The following is a 21,959-nucleotide window of genomic DNA, read 5'->3' on the forward strand; positions in this document are numbered from 1 at the left end:
TGGCTAAAAGATATTTCCAAATCATTGTATACCTATTTTCATTACACTTTACATAATGTCACAACTAATTTGAAATTTGAGATGCATAATTTCAAGGCTACGGACATGTTTGCTTTTTTTGCATTGAATTGCATGTATTACGTTAAAGAAAACATTTCTATTATTGGTTTCGTTAAAGCTTTTTAATAATGTTTCTACTGCAGCTTACATCTATTGCAATACATTGCAAGCTTCTTGATGACTTTCAGTATCAATCCCAGCAATGGGCTTAGTGTGGACTCATACTCCAGCCCATTCTGTATTTTCCTGAATGTGAATCTAAGCTAAATTATAACTTATAATATTATCAAGATTGATTAGATTTGCATTCAGGAGAAGAAAGACTCACTCAAAGCTTGGATTGACACTAATCAGCCTAGAGCAACTTGCAATGTATTGTGAAAGAAGCAAACTGCAGAAGCAAAGTTGTTAAAATGTTTTAATTAAAACTAATTTTTTTTCACATAGTGCATGCAAAGCAAGACAAAAAATGGGTATGAAGGGAAGGGAAGAATACAGTCATTATATTCTAATTCATAATGCAATATGCCAAGTAGCCCTAGCCTAATGGGGAAGAAATAATGTAATGAGACAAATATTTCCATATTAAAAAATGCTATGATTTTATAGACTTAAGAATAATATTCTCACGCTTAAAGCGACATACAAATTTTTTTTTTGTGTTCACAGAAAGCTTTTCAACCTAGACAGCTGCAAAAAATGTATCACATCTATTTTTATGGTCTCAGTATTCAAAACCATAATTTGCAAAACAGTGGCTTAATTAAGCTTTTGCTGGCCTGCAGCCTTGTAGTCAAGATAAAGCAGGTATTGCTCATCACTGCCATGTCATGGAAGGCAACTGACAGCTTACCTGGGCACCTTTATGAGTGGGTGTCACTCCAAGTCTTCCTTGAGGGAAGCATCAGAAGATTAATTAAACCTTCAGTTTAAAACTACTCCGAGAGGCTTCTACAAGAATTCAGGACATATGAACACTTGCTGGTTTTGATTGTCTAGTACAATATTTATGTCTAGGCGGAATAGCTCTCTAATTTATTAGGCTATGTGCACACGTTGCGGAATTCCAGCGGAAAAGCTAGCGATTTGCATGCATAATTAGCATCGCTTGGAGAACTGATTGACAGGTTGGTCACACTCGTCAAACATAGTCTTTGACTAGTATGACCAACTTTTTACTATTGAGGCTGCCTATGCGGCATCAGTAGTTAAAAGATCTAATGTTAAAAATAATGAAATAATGAAAAAAATTAAAAATCGGGTTATATTCACCTTCCAGCGTCCCGCGCAGCCTTCCCGGGCCTCAGCGATGCTCCCGTTCCTTGCGAGACCTTTGATGACGTCGCGGTCTCGCGATACTGTAGCGATCTCGCGAGGAATAGGGACCGCTACAGTATCGCGAGACTGCGACGTCATCAAAGGTCTCGCAAGGCATTACTGGGAACGGGAGCATCGCTGAGGCCCGGGAAGGCTGCGCGGGACGCCGGAAAGTGAATGTAATAGGATTTTTTATTTTTTATTCTATTTTTTACAGGGATATGGTACCCAGAGCCCGGAGGACAGTCTCCTCTCCTCCGGACCGTGGGTACCATCCACAAATGTTCTGCTTACTTTTCGCATGGTGGGCACAGCCACATGCAGACGGTAAGCAGAGCAATGCATTCCAATGTGGGCGGAATCCCCGCGATTCCGCAAAATTAATGAGCATGCTGCGTATTTTTCTGCAATGCGATTCCGCCGCTGGAAAATCCGCAGCATTAGCACAGCATTGCGGAATCCCATAGGAATGCATGGAATACTATTTTTTTGTGTTTTTGCGGCAAAAACGCACGTTAAAAACCACCGCAAAAACATGGAAAAACCGCGACGTGTGAACACAGCCTTAAAGGTTCACTCATTAATTGTTTTCTGTTTTGCATTTTCTGTTATATTAATATTTATACTGCAATGCGGAATGCAACCTATATTCATGTGAACATGAATTTTAAGAAATAAAGGATAAAGTTAGGCATGTCACATTCTTTAGCAGGTTATCATTATATCGCTACAGCAGGCAACTAATCTCATATTATTACATTTATAACGCACTAACTTTCAATGAGCACTTTCTCCTTGTTTGTGCACCTCCAGTTTTTCTCTTGCAAGCTGCATGCCAATCACATGGTGATATTAGAAGGAAGACTTTAAAATCTTGTTATTAAAAGGTTGTGAGTTCTGTGAAATAGGTTGAGGTCACACTTGTGAGAAACTCGCACGAGTCTCGCATCTCAATACCCGTCACTGCCGCCAGCAATCAGGACAGGAGTGTGTGTGTGGCTGCATGTATTTCTACGGTCTGAGTGCCAGTGGCAGTGCTGGGTATTGAGATGCGAGACTTGTGCGAGTTTCTTGCAAGTGTGACCCCGGCTATAGACATATAGGACAAGAAACTAACTTGGTATTGCAGTGCAATCATACTCACTTGTATTAAGTTAAAGGAGTTATCCAGACTTGACGTACAAGTCTGCAGTCACTGTATATCACTGCAGACTTGTGAATCCTCACAGCTCACACTGCACACCATTTCAGGATTTCCTGTTTCTGGCGCCGGAAGCAGGCAAGCGCGTGACCACAAGTATATGATTTTTAGACATGAAGTCAAGCGCCAACAAGACGTGCGTGGCCTCACTCAATATAAATTGAGTGAAGCCGGACACGTCTAGTTGGAATGCGGCCGGAAGTATGCAAATCGTATACCCGCAGTCACATGACTGGCAACTCCCGGCACTGGAGATTCCTGACAGTGTACATTTCTCACGCTGTGAGGATTCACAAGTCTGCAGTCACACAGAGTGACTGCAGACTTGTACAACTTATAACCCTTAGCAACAATGCTTGCCTCTAAGCTCATGGTCTGCAAAACAAGTCCATACTATGAGCCTATAGTGATGTTTCTTTACCACTACATGCTCGAACTTGACCATTTTCCTTGAATTTCCCAAAGGCTCTTTGGAAAGAGTAGAGACCTCCTGGAGTCTCATAAATTTCCCAGATGCAGCTAAATCTCCCTGAACATAGCATATTCAGAAAAATATTTGTGTGTGAAACCTGGGAGCCTCATGAACCTAAGCCCTGTCATCTAATTGCACATTTACAAGCAGGAAGCAGAGGCTTGGAGAGGCCATTGCCTCCAAAAAAGAAGTGGCTATGTGTGCAGTAATACACAACTTCTTGAACTTCAATTTCTGAAAGTTGGCAAATATTCATATGCATTGTGCTAATGAGGCCTAGAGTTTATAGCAACATGCATGAAGTAATAACAGCAGGTCTCAAAGATTCTTCAGAAAAATACATGAGTATTTCCACACGTGGTCAAAATTGTTGGTACCACTCGTTTAATGACAGAAAAACCCATGTTGGTCACAGAAATAACTTGAATCTGACAAAAGTAATAATAAATGATAAATCTATGAAAATGAACAATTGAAAGTCAGACATTGCTTTTTCGCCATGGCTCCACAGAATTTAAAAAAAAAAAATAATACTCATGAAATGGGCCTAGACAGAAATGATGGTACCCCTGAAAATAATGTGACAAAAGAGACAAGTTCAATCAAGGTGTGTCCACTGATTTGCATCACAGGTGTCTACAATCTTGTAATCAGTGAGTGGGCCTATATAAAGGGCTACTGATACTCACTGTGCTGTTTGGTGACATGGTGTGGATCACACTCAACATGGACAAGAGGAAGCGAAGGAAAGAGAAGCCTCAGGAGATTAGAAAGAAAATTATAGACAAACATGTTAAAGATAAAAGTTATAAGACCATCTCCAAGCAGCTTGATGTTCCTGTGACTACAGTTGCACATATTATTAAGAAAATTAATGACAAATCAAAGAGACGGATAACACGAATGGTAACAAAAGAGCCCAGAAACACCTCTAAACAGATTAAAGGTGAACATCAAGCTCAAGGAACATTATTGATAGATTGCTCCATCTGTCGTATGAGCCAAAGTGGACTTCATGGGAGACGACCAAGGAGGACACCATTGTTGAAAAAAACAAACAAACTGGAATTTGCCAAACTACATGTTGACAAGCCACAAAGATTATGGGAGAATGTCCTAGGGACAGATGAGACATAAAATGGTACTTTTTGGCAATGCACATCAGCTCTATGATCCCAGACGGAAAAATGAAGCATATCAAGAAAAGAACACTGTCCCTATTGTGAAACATGGAGGAGGTTCTGTTATGTTCTGGGGCTGTTTTGCTGCATCTGACACAGGGTGTCTAGAATCTGTGTAGGGTACAATGAAATCTCAAGACTATCAAAGGATTCTAGAGAGAAATATGCTGCCCAGTGTCAGAAAGCTAGGTCTCAGTCGCAGGTCATGGGTCTTGCAACAGAATAATAACCCAAAACACACAGCTAAAAACACCCAAGAATGGTTAAGAGGAAAACATTGGACTATGATGAAGTGGCCTTCTATGAGCCCTGACCTAAATCCTATTGAGCATCTTTGGAAAGAGCTGAAACATGCCATCTGGAAAAGGCAACCTAAAAACATGAGACAACTGGAGCAGATTGCTCTTGAGGAGTGGGCCAAAATAAAATACCTGTCGAGAGGTGCAGAAGTCTCATTGATAGTTACAGGAATCGTTTGATTTCAGTGATTGCCTTAAAAGGTTGTGCAACCAAATATTAAGTTAATGGTACCATCATTTCTGTCCAGGCCTATTTCATGAGTTTTATTTTTTTAAACTCTGTGGAAGCATGGTTGAACAGCAATGTCTGACTTTCATTTGTTCATTTTAATAGATTTTTGATTTATTATTACTTTTGTCATATTCAAGTTATTTTTGTGACCATTGTGGATTTTTCTGTCATTAAATGAGGGGTACCAACAATTTTGACCACGTGTGTATCCAAGTTAAAAACAAGTCACCATTGCTCAATTGCAATCCAACTAGCCTTCTGTGCACCTCATTTGGTCAAATCCCATTATACCAACATGTAAACTGGTATACCTCAAAGTGGTGAGCTGTGGCCAGTGACTCCTAGTTTGTGTAGGTTTAGGAGATTTTTAAGGATAAATGTGAATTTCTGATCTAAAAAAAATGTTTTGCTCATGGTACCACAACCTTCTGAGCATGTAAATGTTGGCCTACTTTTGTTAAATGTAGTAAAATGTTTTTGAAAATAGTAAGTAAGTAACTAAGAGCTCTTGGGAGTTCAAAATGCACAAGGCAATCGAGTTTCACGCTTTTATGTGAGTTTTTATGACAGTGGACCTAAAGTAATGTTTTACTGTTTCAATTGGTGCTGGACTACAACATTAGCTACAATAATTTAGTATTTTCATATAAAGCATGAGAGATCATCATGTTTAAGTCTCCTAGGAAGATAAAAATAAAAAAATTAAATAAAAGTATAACAATACAAAATAGAAAAGTTTAGATCACCCCCTTTTGCACTGGTCAAAAATAAATTATATAGTAATGAAAAATAAACATATTTGGTATCATAACATCTGTAAAATATATGATCTATTGAAATATAGAATTTAAACCACACCTTAAAAGCGGAAAAGGAAAAAAAGTAAAATACCAGAATTACCTTCTTTTTATTGTTTCCACACTTTCCCTCAAAAAATACAATGGAAAATGTTCCGAATGTCATATGTACCTCCAAAGTGGTATTAATATAAACTACATGCCAGCATGCAATACACAATCACTTACAAGGCTCCATCATTGATAAAATATTTATTTTCCTAATCGCTAATATATAAAAGAAAAAAACATATCCTGTATTTTAGTATCGTCTTAATCGTACTGACTTGGAGAATCATATTGCCAGCTTATTTTAACAGCACAATGCGGTAAAAGCAAAACACTCTCTACCATTTCATCCCATTTGGAATTAATTCTTTTACTACTTTTCAGTACATTATACAGTAAGGGTAAGTGCACACAGTCAGGAATTGGCAGCACTTTGGATGCAACACATGGCTGCTGTGCCCAAAGCGCTGCCGGCCATTGAACACCGGTGATTCCACATGTGTTCATTGATGTGTGCGGAATCACCTCGTCCAATACATTGTATGGGTGAAATTTATCTTGCAGAGACTCGCGTCTCTGCAGGATAGTTAAGGTACTGTCACACTTAGCTATGCACCAGCGATCCCGACCAGCGATATGACGCGGTCAGGATCGCTGGTGCATCGCTAAGTGGTCGCTAGTGAGCTGCCACACAGGCAGATCTCACTAGCGACATCGCTGGGGATGGGGGTCGCTACTTACCTGTCACACCAGGCGATCCTGCGTCCTCCCGCCCGGCTCCACGCGTCGCTCGTCATCACAGCGGGAAGCGCCGCAGGAAGCTGACACAGTCCAGCCTGTTCTCGCGCGATCAGCGATAACCAGCGGGGGAGCGGGTTGTAGGTAAGTATCACACATAGCGATATTGCTAGCAATATCGCTATAACGTCACAAGTTATAGAGATATTGCTAGCGATATCTCTTAGTGTGACATGCCCTTAAGACATGCTGTAGTCTGGATAGACACGCCAGATGTCTGTCTCTGCAGGTAAGCAGCGGGTATCTGTGCATGCATAGTGGGCATGGGATTTCTTGATCCATCCACTATCCTGTCACGTCTGGACGCTGCGGGTTGGTAGCTGCAGAAGAACACAGCATCCAACCCGCAGTGTTTACTATGTGCACCTACCCTAAGAGAAATGTCCTTCAAAGCAGCAATGTACCACTAAATATCAAGTAGTCATAAAGATATGTCACAACTGTAATAAAAAAAACACCAAAGTGAAAAATTGCCAGGTCTTGAAAGGACTGAACCCCTGGAGGTATTTTAGTTTTTGCGTTTTCGTTTTTTGCTCCCCTTCTTCCCAGAGCCATAACTTTTTTATTTTTTGGTCATTATGGCCACGTGAGGGCTTGTTTTTTTGCGGGACGAGTTGTACTTTTAAACAGCACCATTGGTTTTAACATATAGTGTACTGGAAAATGGGAAGAAAATTCCAAGTGTGGTGAAATTGCAAAAAAGTGCAATCCCACAGTTGTTTGGTTTTTTTTTTACCTTGTTCCCTAAATGCTAAAAGTGACCTGCTATTATGATTCTCAAGGTCATCACAAATTCATAGACACCAAACATGTCTATGTTCTTTTTATCTAAGTAGTGAAAAAAATTTCCAAACTTTAAAAAAAAAAATTCCGCCATTTTCTGGTACCCACAGTGCCTCCATTTTTCAGGATCTAGGGTTGGGTGAGCTGATGTTCATAATGATTCCATTTTGGTGCAGATACAATCTTTTGATCGCCCATTATAGCATTTTAATGCAATGTTGCGATTACCAACAAAATTAATTCTGGCATTTTGACTTTTATTCTTGTTATGCCGTTTAGCAATCGGGTTATTTTTTTTATATTGATAGATCGGGTGATTCTGAACATGATTATGCCAAATATGTGTGTGTTTGATTTTTTTTATTGTTATATTTTGAATGGGGCGAGTGGCGGGTAATTTGAAATTTTATATTTTTAAAAAATTTTTATATTTTTAAACACATTTTTTTTCACTTTTTGCATACTTCAATAGTCTCCATGAGAGATTAGAAACTGCCATAATCCGATCGGCTCTGCTACATACAGGCGATGATCAGACTTGCTATGAGCGCCGACCACCGGGTCGACCAGCTGATATGTGCTGGAAAAGATGTGGGCTCAGCGCCGGAGCCCACATCAGAGGGAGGGAGTCCGACATCAGCATACTATTACGCCTGATGTCGGAAAGGGGTTAAAACGAGAGCCCCTAATATCATTATTGAATTGGTAATATAAGATTTAATTTATTTTCTTTCTAATTGATAATTTTTTCAATTTGTATTATGTCGTACCCTGGCTCTACTTTTTGGTGAAGTGCAGAATAAATAGCAGGTGCATTATCAAAAGTTACATTTTTGCTCACAGTGTTAATGCATTTCAAAGCCAAACTGGCTACTTCATCAGGACATGATATGAGTAAGGTTACTGATCAGTAGGTTTTGCTCTGTGGAGAACTTGGTGTGAAAAGTTAATGTATGAAAAATTTGTTGATTTTATTTTGTTCCAGACTGATCAGTTGTTCTGATGTTGATGGTGTAGTGTAGCGCCCCTTTTGGCTGAATAGCGTTAGACTTGGGCTTAACTTTACTTGAGAAGTAGTAAGTAGATGAATGACGCAGGAGGGTTGTTTGGTGGCTGTAAATTTTTTTTTTACATTTTAAGGTTATTATTCATTATATAATACAGAAGAACGTAGTTTTCACCCCATGTGTAAGCATATAACTAGTGATATGCTCAAATAGAGGTGGCTGTCTAATTCACTTCATTAGTTTTGACATCTCATTTTGGAGAAGGGGGTGTCTTGTGTATCATATTGAGGCAGACAGCCAGGTCCCTTCCAGAATATACAGTAACTGGTCATAAGCCAAGATGATGCTTTCTTCTTGTATCGTGACCCACATGAACATAGATCTGTCAGGACCGAGAGGCATGTTAATCTGGGACATTGGAGCAGTTTAGAACAATAAAGTACATCACCATGTACTAACGATGAGCAAGTGTATTCAAGTGGAATTGAATTTTACAAAAATCTTCATTTTGGACAATACAGATTTTTTTTCTGTAATTCATGGATAAATTGTGCCCTTGCTTAACAGTAGGGTAGACAAAAGGTTACAAAGAAAAAATATATGCACCCTTGCCTAGAGTGAGATGCAACGCGATGGAGGCTCAGAGGACTGGACAGTGGACAGGGAGCAGTGGGACAGGCTGAACAGAAGAGTGGTGAGGAATTTTTTTTTCTTCTTTTTAACATCTCAGATGTGCTTAACAGGAGATAAGTCTGGAGATGCTACAGGCAATGGTAGCCTGTTAGGACCACGGAGGCTTCTCAAAGTAGCACAAGCAAGATGACCTGGCATTGACATGTTAAGAAAAGGCCCCTGGGACACTGTGAAAAAATGGCCGTAGCACAAGTTCCACCAACCAAATCATGTAACTTTGAGTGGTTAATATTATTATTATTATTTATTATAGCACCATTTATTCCATGGCGCTTTACATGTGAGGAGGGGTATACATAATAAAAACAAGTACAGTAATCTTAATACAAGTTGCATCTGGTACAGGAGGAGAGAGGACCCTGCCCGCAAGGGCTCACAATCTACAAGCGATGGGTGAGGATTCAATAGGCGAGGGTAGAGCTGGTCGTGCAGTGGTTTGGTCGTTTGGTGGTTACTGCTGGTTGTAGGCTTGTCGGAAGAGGTGGGTCTTCAGGTTCTTTTTGAAGGTTTCCATGGTAGGTGAGAGTCTAATATGTTGTGGTAGAGAGTTCCAGAGTAGGGGTGATGTGCTGGAAAAATCTTGTATGCGATTGTGGGAAGAGGAGATAAGAGGGGAGTAGAGAAGGAGATCTTGTGAGGATCGGATGTTGCGTGCAGATAAGTACCAGGAGACGAGGTCACAGATGTATGGAGGGCAAAGGTTGTGGATGGCTTTGTATGCCATGGTTAGGGTTTTGAACTGGAGTCTTTGGGTATTGGGGAGCCAGTGCAGAGATTGACAGAGGGGAGAGGCCGGACAATAACGGGGGGACAGGTGGATTTGTCAGGCAGCAGAGTTTAAAATTGATTGAAGGGGTGCGAGAGTGTTAGAGGGGAGACCACAGAGCAGCAGGTTGCAGTAGCCAAGGCTGGAGATGATGAGGGCATGGACTAGGGTTTTTGAAGATTCTTGGTCGAGAAATGTGCGGATCCGTGAAATATTTTTGAGTTGAAGTCAGCAGGAAGTGGAAAGGGCTTGGATATGTGGCTTGAGGGAGAGATCAGTGTCAAGGATTACCCTGAGGCAGCGAGCTTGTGGGACTGGGGAGAGTGGGCAGCCATTTACGTTAAAGGACAGATCTGTTGGGGGGGTCGAGTGAGATGGGGGAAAGATGATGAATTCAGTTTTGTCCATATTAAATTTAGAAATCTAGCAGAGAAGAAGGATGAAATAGCAGTTAGACATTGGGGAATTCTGGTAAGTAAGGAGGTGATATCTGGTCCAGAGATGTAGATCTGTGAGTCATCAGCATAGAGGTGATACTGAAAGCCATGAGATTCTATGAGCTGTCCCAGGCCGAAGGTGTAAATGGAGAAGAGCAGGGGTCCTAGGACTGAACCTTGCGGGACTCCGACAGATAGGGTTAGTGTACATATAATGAGACCAAAAAAAAAACAAGAAACCGGCACTGTTGCTCCACCAATTATATTTCCACAATGACAAACATATAAAGACACATAAATGTCCTAAGAACGGGTGCTCTATCCTTGGAAAATACAATGTCTAAATCCAAGCAAAGAAGAAATAAGGATGGCATTCACCATTCATAAAACCCACCTTTATTTCACCATTAAAATTTTCAACAGGGGAGCAATGTGTGTGGTTAGAGGACTAGCGGGTTCCAGCTACAGTACACTATGCCACTCCACACCATAATCCCAGATGTGGGATTGGTATGATGTTCCCTCATTAAGACCCCTTTCCAAGACCTTAAAGTTTAAATGGAGTGAAAATGGAGTAATGGAGACTGGAATGGAGGTGTATCCTCTTCAGTCATAAGTCCTCTTTTGTCTTGGATGCAATGATAGCCTAATATTGCTCTCACTATAATATTTGATGCTGAAAAAATTGATACTTTGAGACATTTTTCCCATTTTTTCAACATTTTCATCAAACTAACATATCGTTTAATCCTGGGATTTTTATAATTCCATTACTTTTCCTTCTTGGTGATGCAATTTCAATGTTGAGAAGTGTATAACATTTTGTGCTACTGAACAACTCTGATAATATTATAGGATGTAACAGCTAATGTTGCATATTACTAGTTTGTAGAGTAGAAGTTGCTAAAAATATGTCATGTTCTCTGACACCACTTCCTGCATTACTGCTATTTGGTAAAGCTGACTTCCCATCCAGGTCTTCCAACCAACTGCATTCACTCTGCTTATAACAGTAGTAGTCCTGAGAGCTCTCTTCTGCTTTTAAGATAATCCACTATTCTCTCCAATGCAAATACAGGAAAAAGCAGCTACATCGGAGCAGAGAGCCCTAAATATTAACAGGATTATTGTAATCAGCGGCTGTGATAACTGCACCCAATTGGTACTAGGCAAAGAAAATAAAAATGCAAGATTTAGAAATCTCTTATAGCTAAAGATGAGCAAATAAATTTGAGTAGAAATGAATCCTACAAAGTTAAACTGCCAAAATGCTAATTTTTTGTAATTTGCTCACCGTCATTTTTCAGAACAGTAAAAGGCCATCAGATTGTTAAAAAAAAATCATTATACTTACTTTACCTCTCACCCTTCCGGATCATCCACTGCTCAACGTCACTCATTCATTCCTCGATGCATGTTTTGATAGCAGCTGCTAGCAAAAGGGTTCGGCTCATTAGACCTAGAAATTCGGGCTTGGTGTGAGATGGAATTCAATTTGAGTGGCAGCGATCTGAAGATGCAACGAGGACTAGACAAGTGACGGTTAGGAGCGGTGTGGTCGGAGAGGTGAGTGGTGAGGTGAGTATAAGTAGCTTTTTTATTTTTTATAGATTGCATATAGCATGCTCTGGAGAGACCCAAGAACATAGTAAGAGACATTAACTTTATCAACCGAATCAAATTTCCTGAGAAATATGGCAAATTTGAATATTGTCTGATTCATTAGTCTACTCTCAAAGCCATATTTTATTCACAGCAGAACAAAAACAATAAATCAGAAATTGAAAGTCATACATTTCTCCATTTACTTTGAATCATTTAGCTTATAAATTAATGGCAGCAACACATTTCAAAAAAAGTTGGGACAGGGCCATGACAATCATTGTGTAGTATCCCCTCTTATTTTTACATCAGTCCTGGGTCTTCTGTGCTGGATTTTTGATTTCATAAAGAACCAAATTATTTTATTGGTGAAAGTTTTGGATGGCAGGTGGCCAGTTCACCACAAGAACCAGATTGTTATTATTATTATTTATTTATATAGCATCATTGATTCCATGGTGCTGTACATGAAAAGGGGTTACATGCAAATTACAGATATCACTTACAGTAAACTAACAATCACAGACTGATACAGAGGGGAGAGGACCCTGCCTTGCAGGCTTACATTCTACAGGATAATGGGGAAAGAGTAGGTTGGGGGGGGTTGCTCAGCTCCAGTGATGGTGAGGCGGTAGCTCCAGTAGTGGTGAGAAGGCAGTGGGGATCATTGCAGGCTGTAGGCTTTCCTGAAGAGAAGGGTTTTCAGGCTCCGTCTGAAAGATCCAAGTGTGGTTGATAGTTGGACGTGTTGGGGCAAAGAATTCCAGAGGATGGGGGCTATTCGGGAGAAGTCTTGGAGGCAGTTGGGTGAGGAGCGAATAAGTGTGGAGGAAAGAAGAAGGTCTTGGGAGGATCGGAGATTACGTGAGGGAAGATATCAGGACATTAGTTCAGAAATATATGGAGGAGACAGGTTATGGATGGCCTTGCAGGTCAGTATTAGTAATTTGAATTGGATACACTGAGGGAATGGGAGCCAGTGAAGAGATATGCAGAGGGGAGAAGCAGAGGAGTAGCGAGGAGAGAGATGAATTAGTCGGACAGCAGAGTTAAGGATGGACTGGAGAGGTGCGAGGGTGTTAGCAGGGTGGTCACAGAAAAGGATGTTGCAGTAGTCGCGGCGGGAGATGGTGAGGGCATGCGCAAGCAATTTAGTAGAGTGAGGGTTGAGGAAGGGACGGATTCTGGAAATATTTTTGAGCTGGAGGCGGCAGGAAGTGGAGAGAGTTTGGATGTGCGGTTTGAAGGACAGGGCAGAGTCAAGGGTTACTCCGAGGCAGCGGACCTCTGGTACAGGGGAAAGCGGGATGTCGTCAATTGTTACAGATAGATTGGGTAAGGAGGATCTGTGAGATGAGGGAAAGATGATTAGTTCAGATTTGTCCACATTCAGTTTGAGGAAGCAGGAGGAAAAGGAGGATATGGCTGGTAGACTCTCTGGGATTCTGAAGAGCAGAGAGGTGACATCTGGGCCAGAGAGGAAGATCTGAGTATCATTGGCATAAAGGTGGTACTGTAATCCGTGGGACTTTATGAGTTGCTCCAGGCCAAGTGTATAGATTGAGAAGAGTAGGGGTCCTAGAACAGAGCATTGGGGGACTCCAACAGAGAGAGGGTGGGATGAGGAGGTAGTGTGGGAGTTGGAGATGCTGAATGTGAGGTTGGAAAGGTATGAGGAGATCCAGGATAGGGCGAGGTCTTTGATGCCAAAGGAAGAGAGGATCTGTAGTAGGAGGCAGTGGTCAACTGTGTCGAAAGCAGAGGACAGGTCTAGAAGGAGGAGTATAGAGTATTGTCCTTTAACTTTGGTTGTAAGTAGGTTATTAGTAATTTTGGTCAGGGCTGTCTTAGTGGAATGATGGGGGCGGAAACCAGATTGTAGATTGTCAAAGGGAAAGTTAGATGAGAGGTGGGAGGAAAGTTCAGTGTGGACATGTTGTTCCAGGAGTTTGGAAGTGAATGGGAGCAGTGATATTGGGCGATAGCTGGACATGGCTGTTGGGTCGAGGGTTGGCTTTTTAAGGATAGGCATGATTGTGGTATGTTTGAAAGCAGAAGGGAAGGTACCATAAGTTAGTGATAGGTTGAAGAGGTGGGTTAGGGATGGAATAAGAGTGGTGGTGATGTTGGGGAGGAGGTGGGATGGGATAGGGTCAAGTGCACAAGTGGTGAGGTGTGATTTGTAGAGCAGATGAGCAAGTTCCCCTTCAGTGATGTTAGAGAGGGAGGTTATGGGGTTTGGGCATTGGTCTGGTATACAAAAGGGTTGTGGTGGTTGAGCAATTAAGACTTGCTGTGTTTGGTCTATCTTGTTTTTGATGTGTGTGGCAAAGTCCTCAGCAGACATTAGGGAAGTCAGAGGGGGCAGTGGTGGGTGGAGGAGCAAGTTAAAAGTATTGAACAACTATTTGGGATTGTGGGATAAGGAAGATACAAGGGATGTAAAGTAAGCCTGTTTAGCAGAGGTGAGGGTAGATTTGAATGCGAGTGTTGCTTGTTTGAGCGGAGTGAAGTTGTCTTGCGAATGCGTTTTCTTCTAGCACTGTTCTGCAATTCTGGATGCTTGCTAAAGCTTTTTAGTGATGTTATTGTGCCAGGGTTGTCTATTGATTCATCGCACTCTGTTATGCATGACAGGAGTGACCGAGACGATGGCTGATGCAAGAGTGGCATTGTAGAAGCTAGTGGCAGTGTCTGTTCGTGGAGTGAAGATATGGAGGACAGTGCTAGGATAGAGTCAGAGAGTGTGTGACTGTCTAGATGTGCAAGGTTTCTGCGTGGGTGCGCATGTTGCTTGACATGGGTGACAGGTGAGGAGGACAGGGATGAGAAAGTGAGTAGATGGTGGTCAGGTAGAAGGAGAGGGGAGGTGGTGAAGTTAGATAGGGAGCAGAGACGGGTGAAGACCAGGAGTAATGTGTGTCCGTCTGTGTAGGTGGCTGAGGAGGACCACTAGGTAAGTCCAAAAGATGATGTAAGGGACAGGAGTTTGGAGGCTGCCGACTGGTGAGTGTCAATGGGGTTGTTGAAGTCACCCATGATGATGGTGGGAATGTCAGTAGAGAGAAAGTGAAGGAGCCAGGTGGAGAATTGGTCAATAAAGGCAGTGGTTGGGCCTGGAGGTCAGTATATGACAGCCACTTGGAGGTTGGAGGGAGAGTAGATGCCGACAGAGTGGACTTCAAAAGAGGGGAGGATAAGGGAGGGTAGAGGTGGGATTGGGTTGAAGGTGCAGTGGGAAGAAAGGAGAAGGCCCACTTCTCCACCATGTCTGTTGCCAGGGCGAGGAGTGTGGGTGAAGTGGAGGCCGCCATAAATAGCGCAGCAGGGGAGGCAGTGTCGGAGGGTGTCAGCCATGTTTCGGTGAGGCCAAGGAAGGAAAAATTACGAGAGGTAAAGAGGTTGTGAATCACATGGAGTTTATTGCATATGGATCCAGAGAGTGGGAGCAGGGTGGTGGGCATCAAGGGCACGGATTTGAGGTGGGAAAAGATTTTGGGTGTTTGTATTGGGTTGGAAGCAATAGAAGGGGGTAATAAAGGGAGGTATGAGCTATGGGGGTCCAGGATTTGGAGATATTTTGCCAGCAGTGAGGAGAAGCAGAGAGAGGGAGAGCATGTGGGAGAAGGAGAGTGGGCGGCTTGTTTTGTGTTTTATTAGGAGAGATCTGAGGTTAAGGAGCAGGTCAGGGGAGGAGGTCAGGTAGGGAGGCAAGAGGGAAGGAGAGATTATTACTTGGTTAGCGGGTGTTGGGGTTTGTGGATAGCGAAGGAGAGTGAAGAGTAATGGAGCCAAAACTGTTAGAACGTATGTCAGCATGGTTAGAGTAAGTGTGGAGGTAAGAGAAATTTAGTACATGAAAACACAGTGGTTAGTCGTACCTTCTGTTCACTTCTGGCTCATTTCTGGTATATTTCTGCTGTTATCCTTAAATAGACAGCCTTATAGAGACAGACCGAGGTCCAGACAGACCTGTGACACTTCTCTGCTTTCCAGTTTTCACACCGTCTCAAGTTTTTTGTAATTGGGGTAGTAACTTATATCTTAACTTATACAGTAGGTTGATGTACGTACATTTTAGATGGATTTAACTAAATTTTATATGGAATTGAATCTTACATTTTAATTGAATAATTATATTTAGCCAAATTTGAAGGAAAATCAGTGATGGTAATAACTTTAGCAGTTCGGCTTTAGTAGTTGATCTCCATTCTCTATATTTATTTCAAGAGGTTGTGTAGTTTTATTGATCTCATAATATTACTTGTGCTAAAAATCTCAGGACCATATTTTTTTCATAGAAAAAGGAAAGTCCAGCTCACGGAGTAAAATCTTGAATTAAAACCGCAATGATGACTATAGCAGCCATGCTTGTATTTATTTCATTAAAATACAAGCATGGCTGCTATAGTCATCATTGCGGTTTTTACCCTGACATGGGATAGCTGCACAGAAAGTGCCCATGAGGTTCTGTACGTTTTTGGAGCGGTATACGCTCTTAGACTCATTCTGAGCAGCCATGCTTGTATTTTAATGAAATAAATAAAGAAAATTCTGGATTTTACTCCTTGAGCTGGACTTTCCTTTTTCTATGAAGTATTCCAAGACGTCCAAGTGGAGACGTGTCCTTGCTCAGACTTTGCTGCAGCATCAATGAGGGGTGAGCTGAACTAAATCCTTTTTTCTCCAATGACCATATTTTTTTGCAGCATGTATGGGATTTGTATTTAATCAACATGCACTACATGAATATGGATTTATATGACCAGCTCTAAATTCAATTCTGAGTAATTACATCACATTCAAATTGAAGAATAAACTATGGCACTCCAATTGTTTTGTCTTGAATATGTAAAATTCTTTACATCAGCATTTATCATATCCACAAAGCAGAAAACAGCCAATATTTTGATCCTTTCTGGACCTCATTCATGGTCTATGCAGAGCAGTGGACACATGTGGAATGGCTAAAACTTAGCATCAGCCCATCAACCATTAACAAAGTGCAGGTGGCTGTTTTTTGTTTTGGTCGATGTTATAAATGCTGATGTTTCACAAATAATACATTAATCCAAAGACTAACTAATTGTAGTGCCATAGTTTACTCTTCGCTGATTACTTGGACTATCTCTTCCGCTTGTGCACCTAAACCGACGTCGGGAGTGCCGACGACATTATTACATTACAGTGTGACATTTGTAAAACTAAAGTATCTACAGATCTAAAAAAAAAGGAGGTAAATTAAAAAAATATATATATATGCACTGGAGGAATCTTTTATTACTACTTCTATGAAATAGGGATTGAGAACTTTAAGGAGTATAAGGATAATGTATGTAGTGCTTTATAGGAATAGTGGCTCCAAATTATTGAGGGTCAGCTGAGGCTTTGATGGAAGTGAGTTTAGTTGATATGTTTTGTTTTATGGCAGTATTAGAAGGAAACACATTTTTATGTTTTAAGTTCTGCTCACTCTAATCTTGTGTATTACAACAGGTTACAACAGCACATATATTCTAGTCATATACAATTACATTGTTATATATAATAGCTAGAGGAAAATATGCTTAGAATCTGATGTCATGTCCACAGTGTTATATTTACTAAAATTTGGAGGCCAATTGTATATCAGAAAGCAAAGAAATCTATTAGTGATGAGTGAGTATACTCGTTGCTCGGGATTTCCCGAGCATGCTCGGGTGTCCTCCGAGTATTTTGGCATGCGCGAAGATTTAGTTTGTGTCGACACAGCTGCATGATTTGCGGCTGCTGGACAGGCTGAATACATGTGAGGAATGCCTGTTTGTTAGGAATTCCACACATGTATTCAGGCTATCTAGCAGCCGCAAATCATGCAGCTGTGTCGACGCAAACTAAATCTCCAAGCACGCCAACATACTCGGAGGATAACCGAACATGCGCAGGAAAACCCGAGCAACAAGTACACTCGCTCATCACTATTATCTATCATCTATCTATCTATCATCTATCTATCTATCTATCAATAATGCATTTTCCAACAACGAACATTCTTCAACTATAAACAGAATGAATGTCTGCTTGCTATGGATATTGTTTTCAACCACACTGATCACTAGAAAAAGGCTCTGAGCTATTATAACTACACACCCACCATGAGGAGTTGTTTGAATGGAGTATTGGTCAAGCATGTCCCCTTCCACAGCATTCAATGTCTATGGGGCTGACAAAAATAGCCAAACTCTGTATTTGGCTGTTTCTATCAGCCCTGTCCCGTAGATTGTGCATTTATGATGGCCACTCCATTTGAAAGCCTATGAACTGCAGTTGTGCAGTAATAAGGACTCAGGAAGCCAGCTCTATTGATCATTGAGGTTTCTAGCCATCATAGACGTATAACCTATTCAGTGGAAAGGTAATTAATATCAATTTTGGTAAAATCCCTTAAAAAGCCTTTAATAAGAGCTCACTATACTCTTGATGCCTTCATATGTCTTCTGCTGCTATAAGAGGTTAATCTTAATATTTATTTTATTTAAGATTATGGCTTCTTAGCATCACAACTCATCTTTTCTAATCAAAGAAATATGTTTAATTCTAAGAACGTATTAAAAAAAAAAACAAAGAAAACAAAGACCCCTAAAAATGAACTTTTATTGTAATATTAAAAGTATTCAATATTAAAAAGGTGCTAGGATCAGCCAGGAACCACCCAAAATACAGTGATCACACAAAAAAGGTATAATAACCAGAATTAATCGAGAAGGGAGGCTAATCTCACCCTGTAAGGCCCTGAGAAAAGCCCTACCTAACAGCGGAGGTTGGCACCCTAGTTGTATACGTGATGGGCCCCCACTTAACCTCGGCAGCCCTGTGTACTCTAGATCACCCTAAACATACGAAAATATGGGACACAAAGGAAAACACACACACACATAAAAAGACCACACAAAAAAGTACCCCTAATGGGGAGACAAAAATTGTCTCATAGGAAACTAGGTATCTTATCTAGGGCTGATGTGCTGTTAACGGCTGTTGTGCGATGGAGCCAGAGTCCACACTAGAATGCGAGATATGTCAGTCCTTCTATTCTCAATAGTGTGCCTCAAAAAATGTATATACATAGGCAGCTAGACAGATGAGATGTTTAATAACCATAATATTGTGGACATGTCTCAACCGACACCCTATTATCCACCATTGTGGATACATATCCACTAAACAAAAAAAGTACAGGAATTAGTGATGATATAGTCCTATAGTGCACTCAGCAATCATTTAATAATTTACTCCAATGAAATAATGTATTATAATATTTATAATATTTGAGAGCCAAAGGAGTCAGGGTATTTGAAGACCATAAATAGGTCTCAAGCCAAAAATGTACGAAATTCAGTAACAAAAGGTAAATACTCATTAACCCCATTTTCCATAGCACAGGTTTCAGTAACGCTTAAGGAAATTGTGACATTCTAATCAGTCATAGATGATCTTATTCCCACATATGGTAAGCATAAATTCAAATGCCATATCAATACCAACAAATAATTTAGAGATACTTAAGAAGTATTACTTATCAGCCATAAATAATCATGTTCCTTAAGCATAGTAAAAAGAAATGTCATGTTCAACAACACCAAAGTGTGATTAAGAAATACTTACCAGCCATAGATTGTCATATTCCCGAAGTGTTTCCCACTCTACAAAGTTAAGGGTTCATCAGGGGATCAAAGTGGGGGCTTCCATCTCCCCCAAAGGCCAAAAAGTCAATGCTGTGTGCAGCGTGAGCTTTTTTTTTATGTTAACACTGTATTTTGGGTGGTTCCTGGCTGATCCTAGCACCTTTTTTAATATTGAGTATTTTTAATATTGAAATAAAAGTTAATTTTTAGGGGGTTTTGTTTTCTTTGTTTGGTTTGCTTTCTTGATATCAAGACCCCACTTATTTTTCTTGAGGTGTATTAAAACAATCATCTTTTCCAACAGGGAAGAAGAACTCCATTCTCCAGCAACGATTTCAAAAGGACCTCAACACGGGAGTGTTCAACAACCAGGAGAGCGAGATCCTGAAGCAGATAGTGAAACACGACAGGGAGATGATAGAAGTGACTCCCTCAGTTAGCTACCAACAAATGCCAGCCCTAAATTCTAATACATCTCTGAGAATGAGGACCCAATCTCCACCTGTTTATACTGCAAACAGTCTTTCTCATGGAAACCTACAGTCTCCAACACCAAGTCCACAGACCCCACAGCAAGCTGCTATGTTCTCACCTTCTTTTACATCAGCTGTGGGTAGTCCCTCTGTACAGAGTCCATTGGCAGGTCGAACATTTCATTACAGTTCCCCTACTGCATCCCAACTTTCTTTAATGCAGCAACAGCAGCAACAATCAGCGTCTGGAGCAATGCCGATCAGTGAAATTCATAGGAGCACCCAAGCTTTACCAAACTCTAACCTGACAAGAGATGTGAGGCCTCTCTCTGCTTCACAGCCTTCCTTACCCCATGAAGTTTCTACTCTTGTGGCAAAGCCACATCCAACGGTAGGGGAGTCATTGGCCTCCCTACCTCAACCTGTATCAAATGTGCAAGCTACAGGTGCTCAATCTGGAAGCCGGGGCAATGTTCCACCAAGGGTTGCCCTGTTTCGCCAGATGTCTTCTGGAGCTCTACCTCCTGCAAGAGCTGGAGCTCCAGCTCCACCATCAACATCAGCTCCAACTTCCAGTAAGGATTCAACCACCACAGGACCAACCACAGAAACAGAAACAGACAAACCACGTTATGCTTCAAATTTATGATGCCTCTTATGTGTACATATGAACAGCACTGTAATAAACTGAAACCATCCCAAAAAAAAACTCTTTAAATCTCTAGAATCCTAATATCTATATCAAGAAATATTTTAGATGGATCAATCATACAAAAAGAATGTAAAAATAAAAATATATATGAAAAAATATATATATATAAACTGTTTAGCACTAAAACTTCCATGCATATAAATTCATATACATACGTGTGTCTTCCTTTACTTTAAACATTAAAATCATTTTTGTAACTTTTTTTTTCTTTGAGTACGCATTTCCAAATCATTTCTACCTAATTTACTTAATTACAAGCTGGACTCTCATTTACTTATAACCAGCAATTATCACCCTAATGACTGAAATGTTTTTGAAAAATGTATTTTCCCATCTTGTAAATTTCAATGTTTCATCATCACTATAGGATGTGATGATAAGCCTCTGGTTCCTTTGCCCCATTTGATAAAATTAGTTCTATAAATGATGTATCACATTTGGGTCTCGCTTATAGTTTTGCATTGGGGCGTGGGAGGTTTGAGTTACCCTTTTATTTTGTAGCATTTTTTTATACTTCATCTGCTTCAATATTACATTGATCATATTGCTTTTGATCATTTTTTATTTTATTTCCATGCCATGATGAGAATTATGAATTTATATAATAGATTGAAGGTATACTTTTGCAGCCATTGTTTTTCCATATATTTCTAATTTATTGGAATTATTAACGATCACATATTTTCTTTTAAGAACAATTCCTCATCGCAAAGACTAAATCTGCATGCCCGATGTATATACAATAATGCCACTACAAAAAATGTAAATTGTATTTTTTTTTGCTGTGTTTTTTTTTAATCAATGTCACAGTTTTCTCCGATTCATTCATCAAAAATACTAATGTCTATTGCATGGCTGCTAGTAAAGCAAAAAATCTAATTGGATCAACTTTAGGGATAGCAGAAACAAATGTATAATCTCAAGGTCTTTGAGAATGTAATGAAGCACTTTTTTTGCCTGAACCAATTCTAGAACACTGGTTATTTGTGGGCTTTTTGTGATCCATACATCATACATCTCTACATCGTGTCTTCAAAATTTAGACGTTACGCTCGTGTCGGTTTCCAGAAATATGACTTCATTATGTTGTCCAGATGCGCACGGTTTGCTCTGTCGTTAATGTAAAGGATCATTAAATCCTAAGGCATGTAGTATAAAAGCTTAGCCAATAGTTTAATAAATTTATAAAATGTATTTTTTAATTAATAGGGGTGGCTTGGTAAGGAGAAAACAAAAAAGCAGTGGCATCAACTGTTTTGTGAAAGCCAAATTTAATGTTTTAACCTTATTCTAGTCTCGTGATTTAGGTGACTTCATCCATTAGGAATCATTGGTGCCTAAACTCATCAAGAAACATATTCATTCAAGGCGATCATCGTGACCACAGTTTGTCGACTTACGTACGGAATCATATATATAT

At 40.3% G+C, this 21,959-nt stretch overlaps 1 protein-coding gene across 2 annotated transcripts in view; it reads left to right on the top strand.

Annotated features, from left to right (window-relative positions):
• The window catches only part of HCN1 (hyperpolarization activated cyclic nucleotide gated potassium channel 1), a 620,282-nt gene extending 598,549 nt beyond the window's left edge, over nt 1-21,733 (top strand). For both annotated transcript variants that reach the window (XM_073583406.1, XM_073583407.1), the window contains exon 8: nt 19,659-21,733. In XM_073583406.1, coding sequence (XP_073439507.1) covers nt 19,659-20,476 — 818 coding nt within the window. In that variant the 3' untranslated portion in view covers nt 20,477-21,733. The remainder of the gene's footprint in view (nt 1-19,658) is intronic.
• The last annotated feature ends 226 nt before the right edge of the window (nt 21,734-21,959 follow it).

Source organism: Dendrobates tinctorius, unplaced genomic scaffold, assembly GCF_039654945.1.
Source record: "Dendrobates tinctorius isolate UK_male_01 unplaced genomic scaffold, ASM3965494v1 ptg000078l, whole genome shotgun sequence".
Taxonomy (NCBI): Eukaryota; Metazoa; Chordata; class Amphibia; order Anura; family Dendrobatidae; genus Dendrobates; species Dendrobates tinctorius.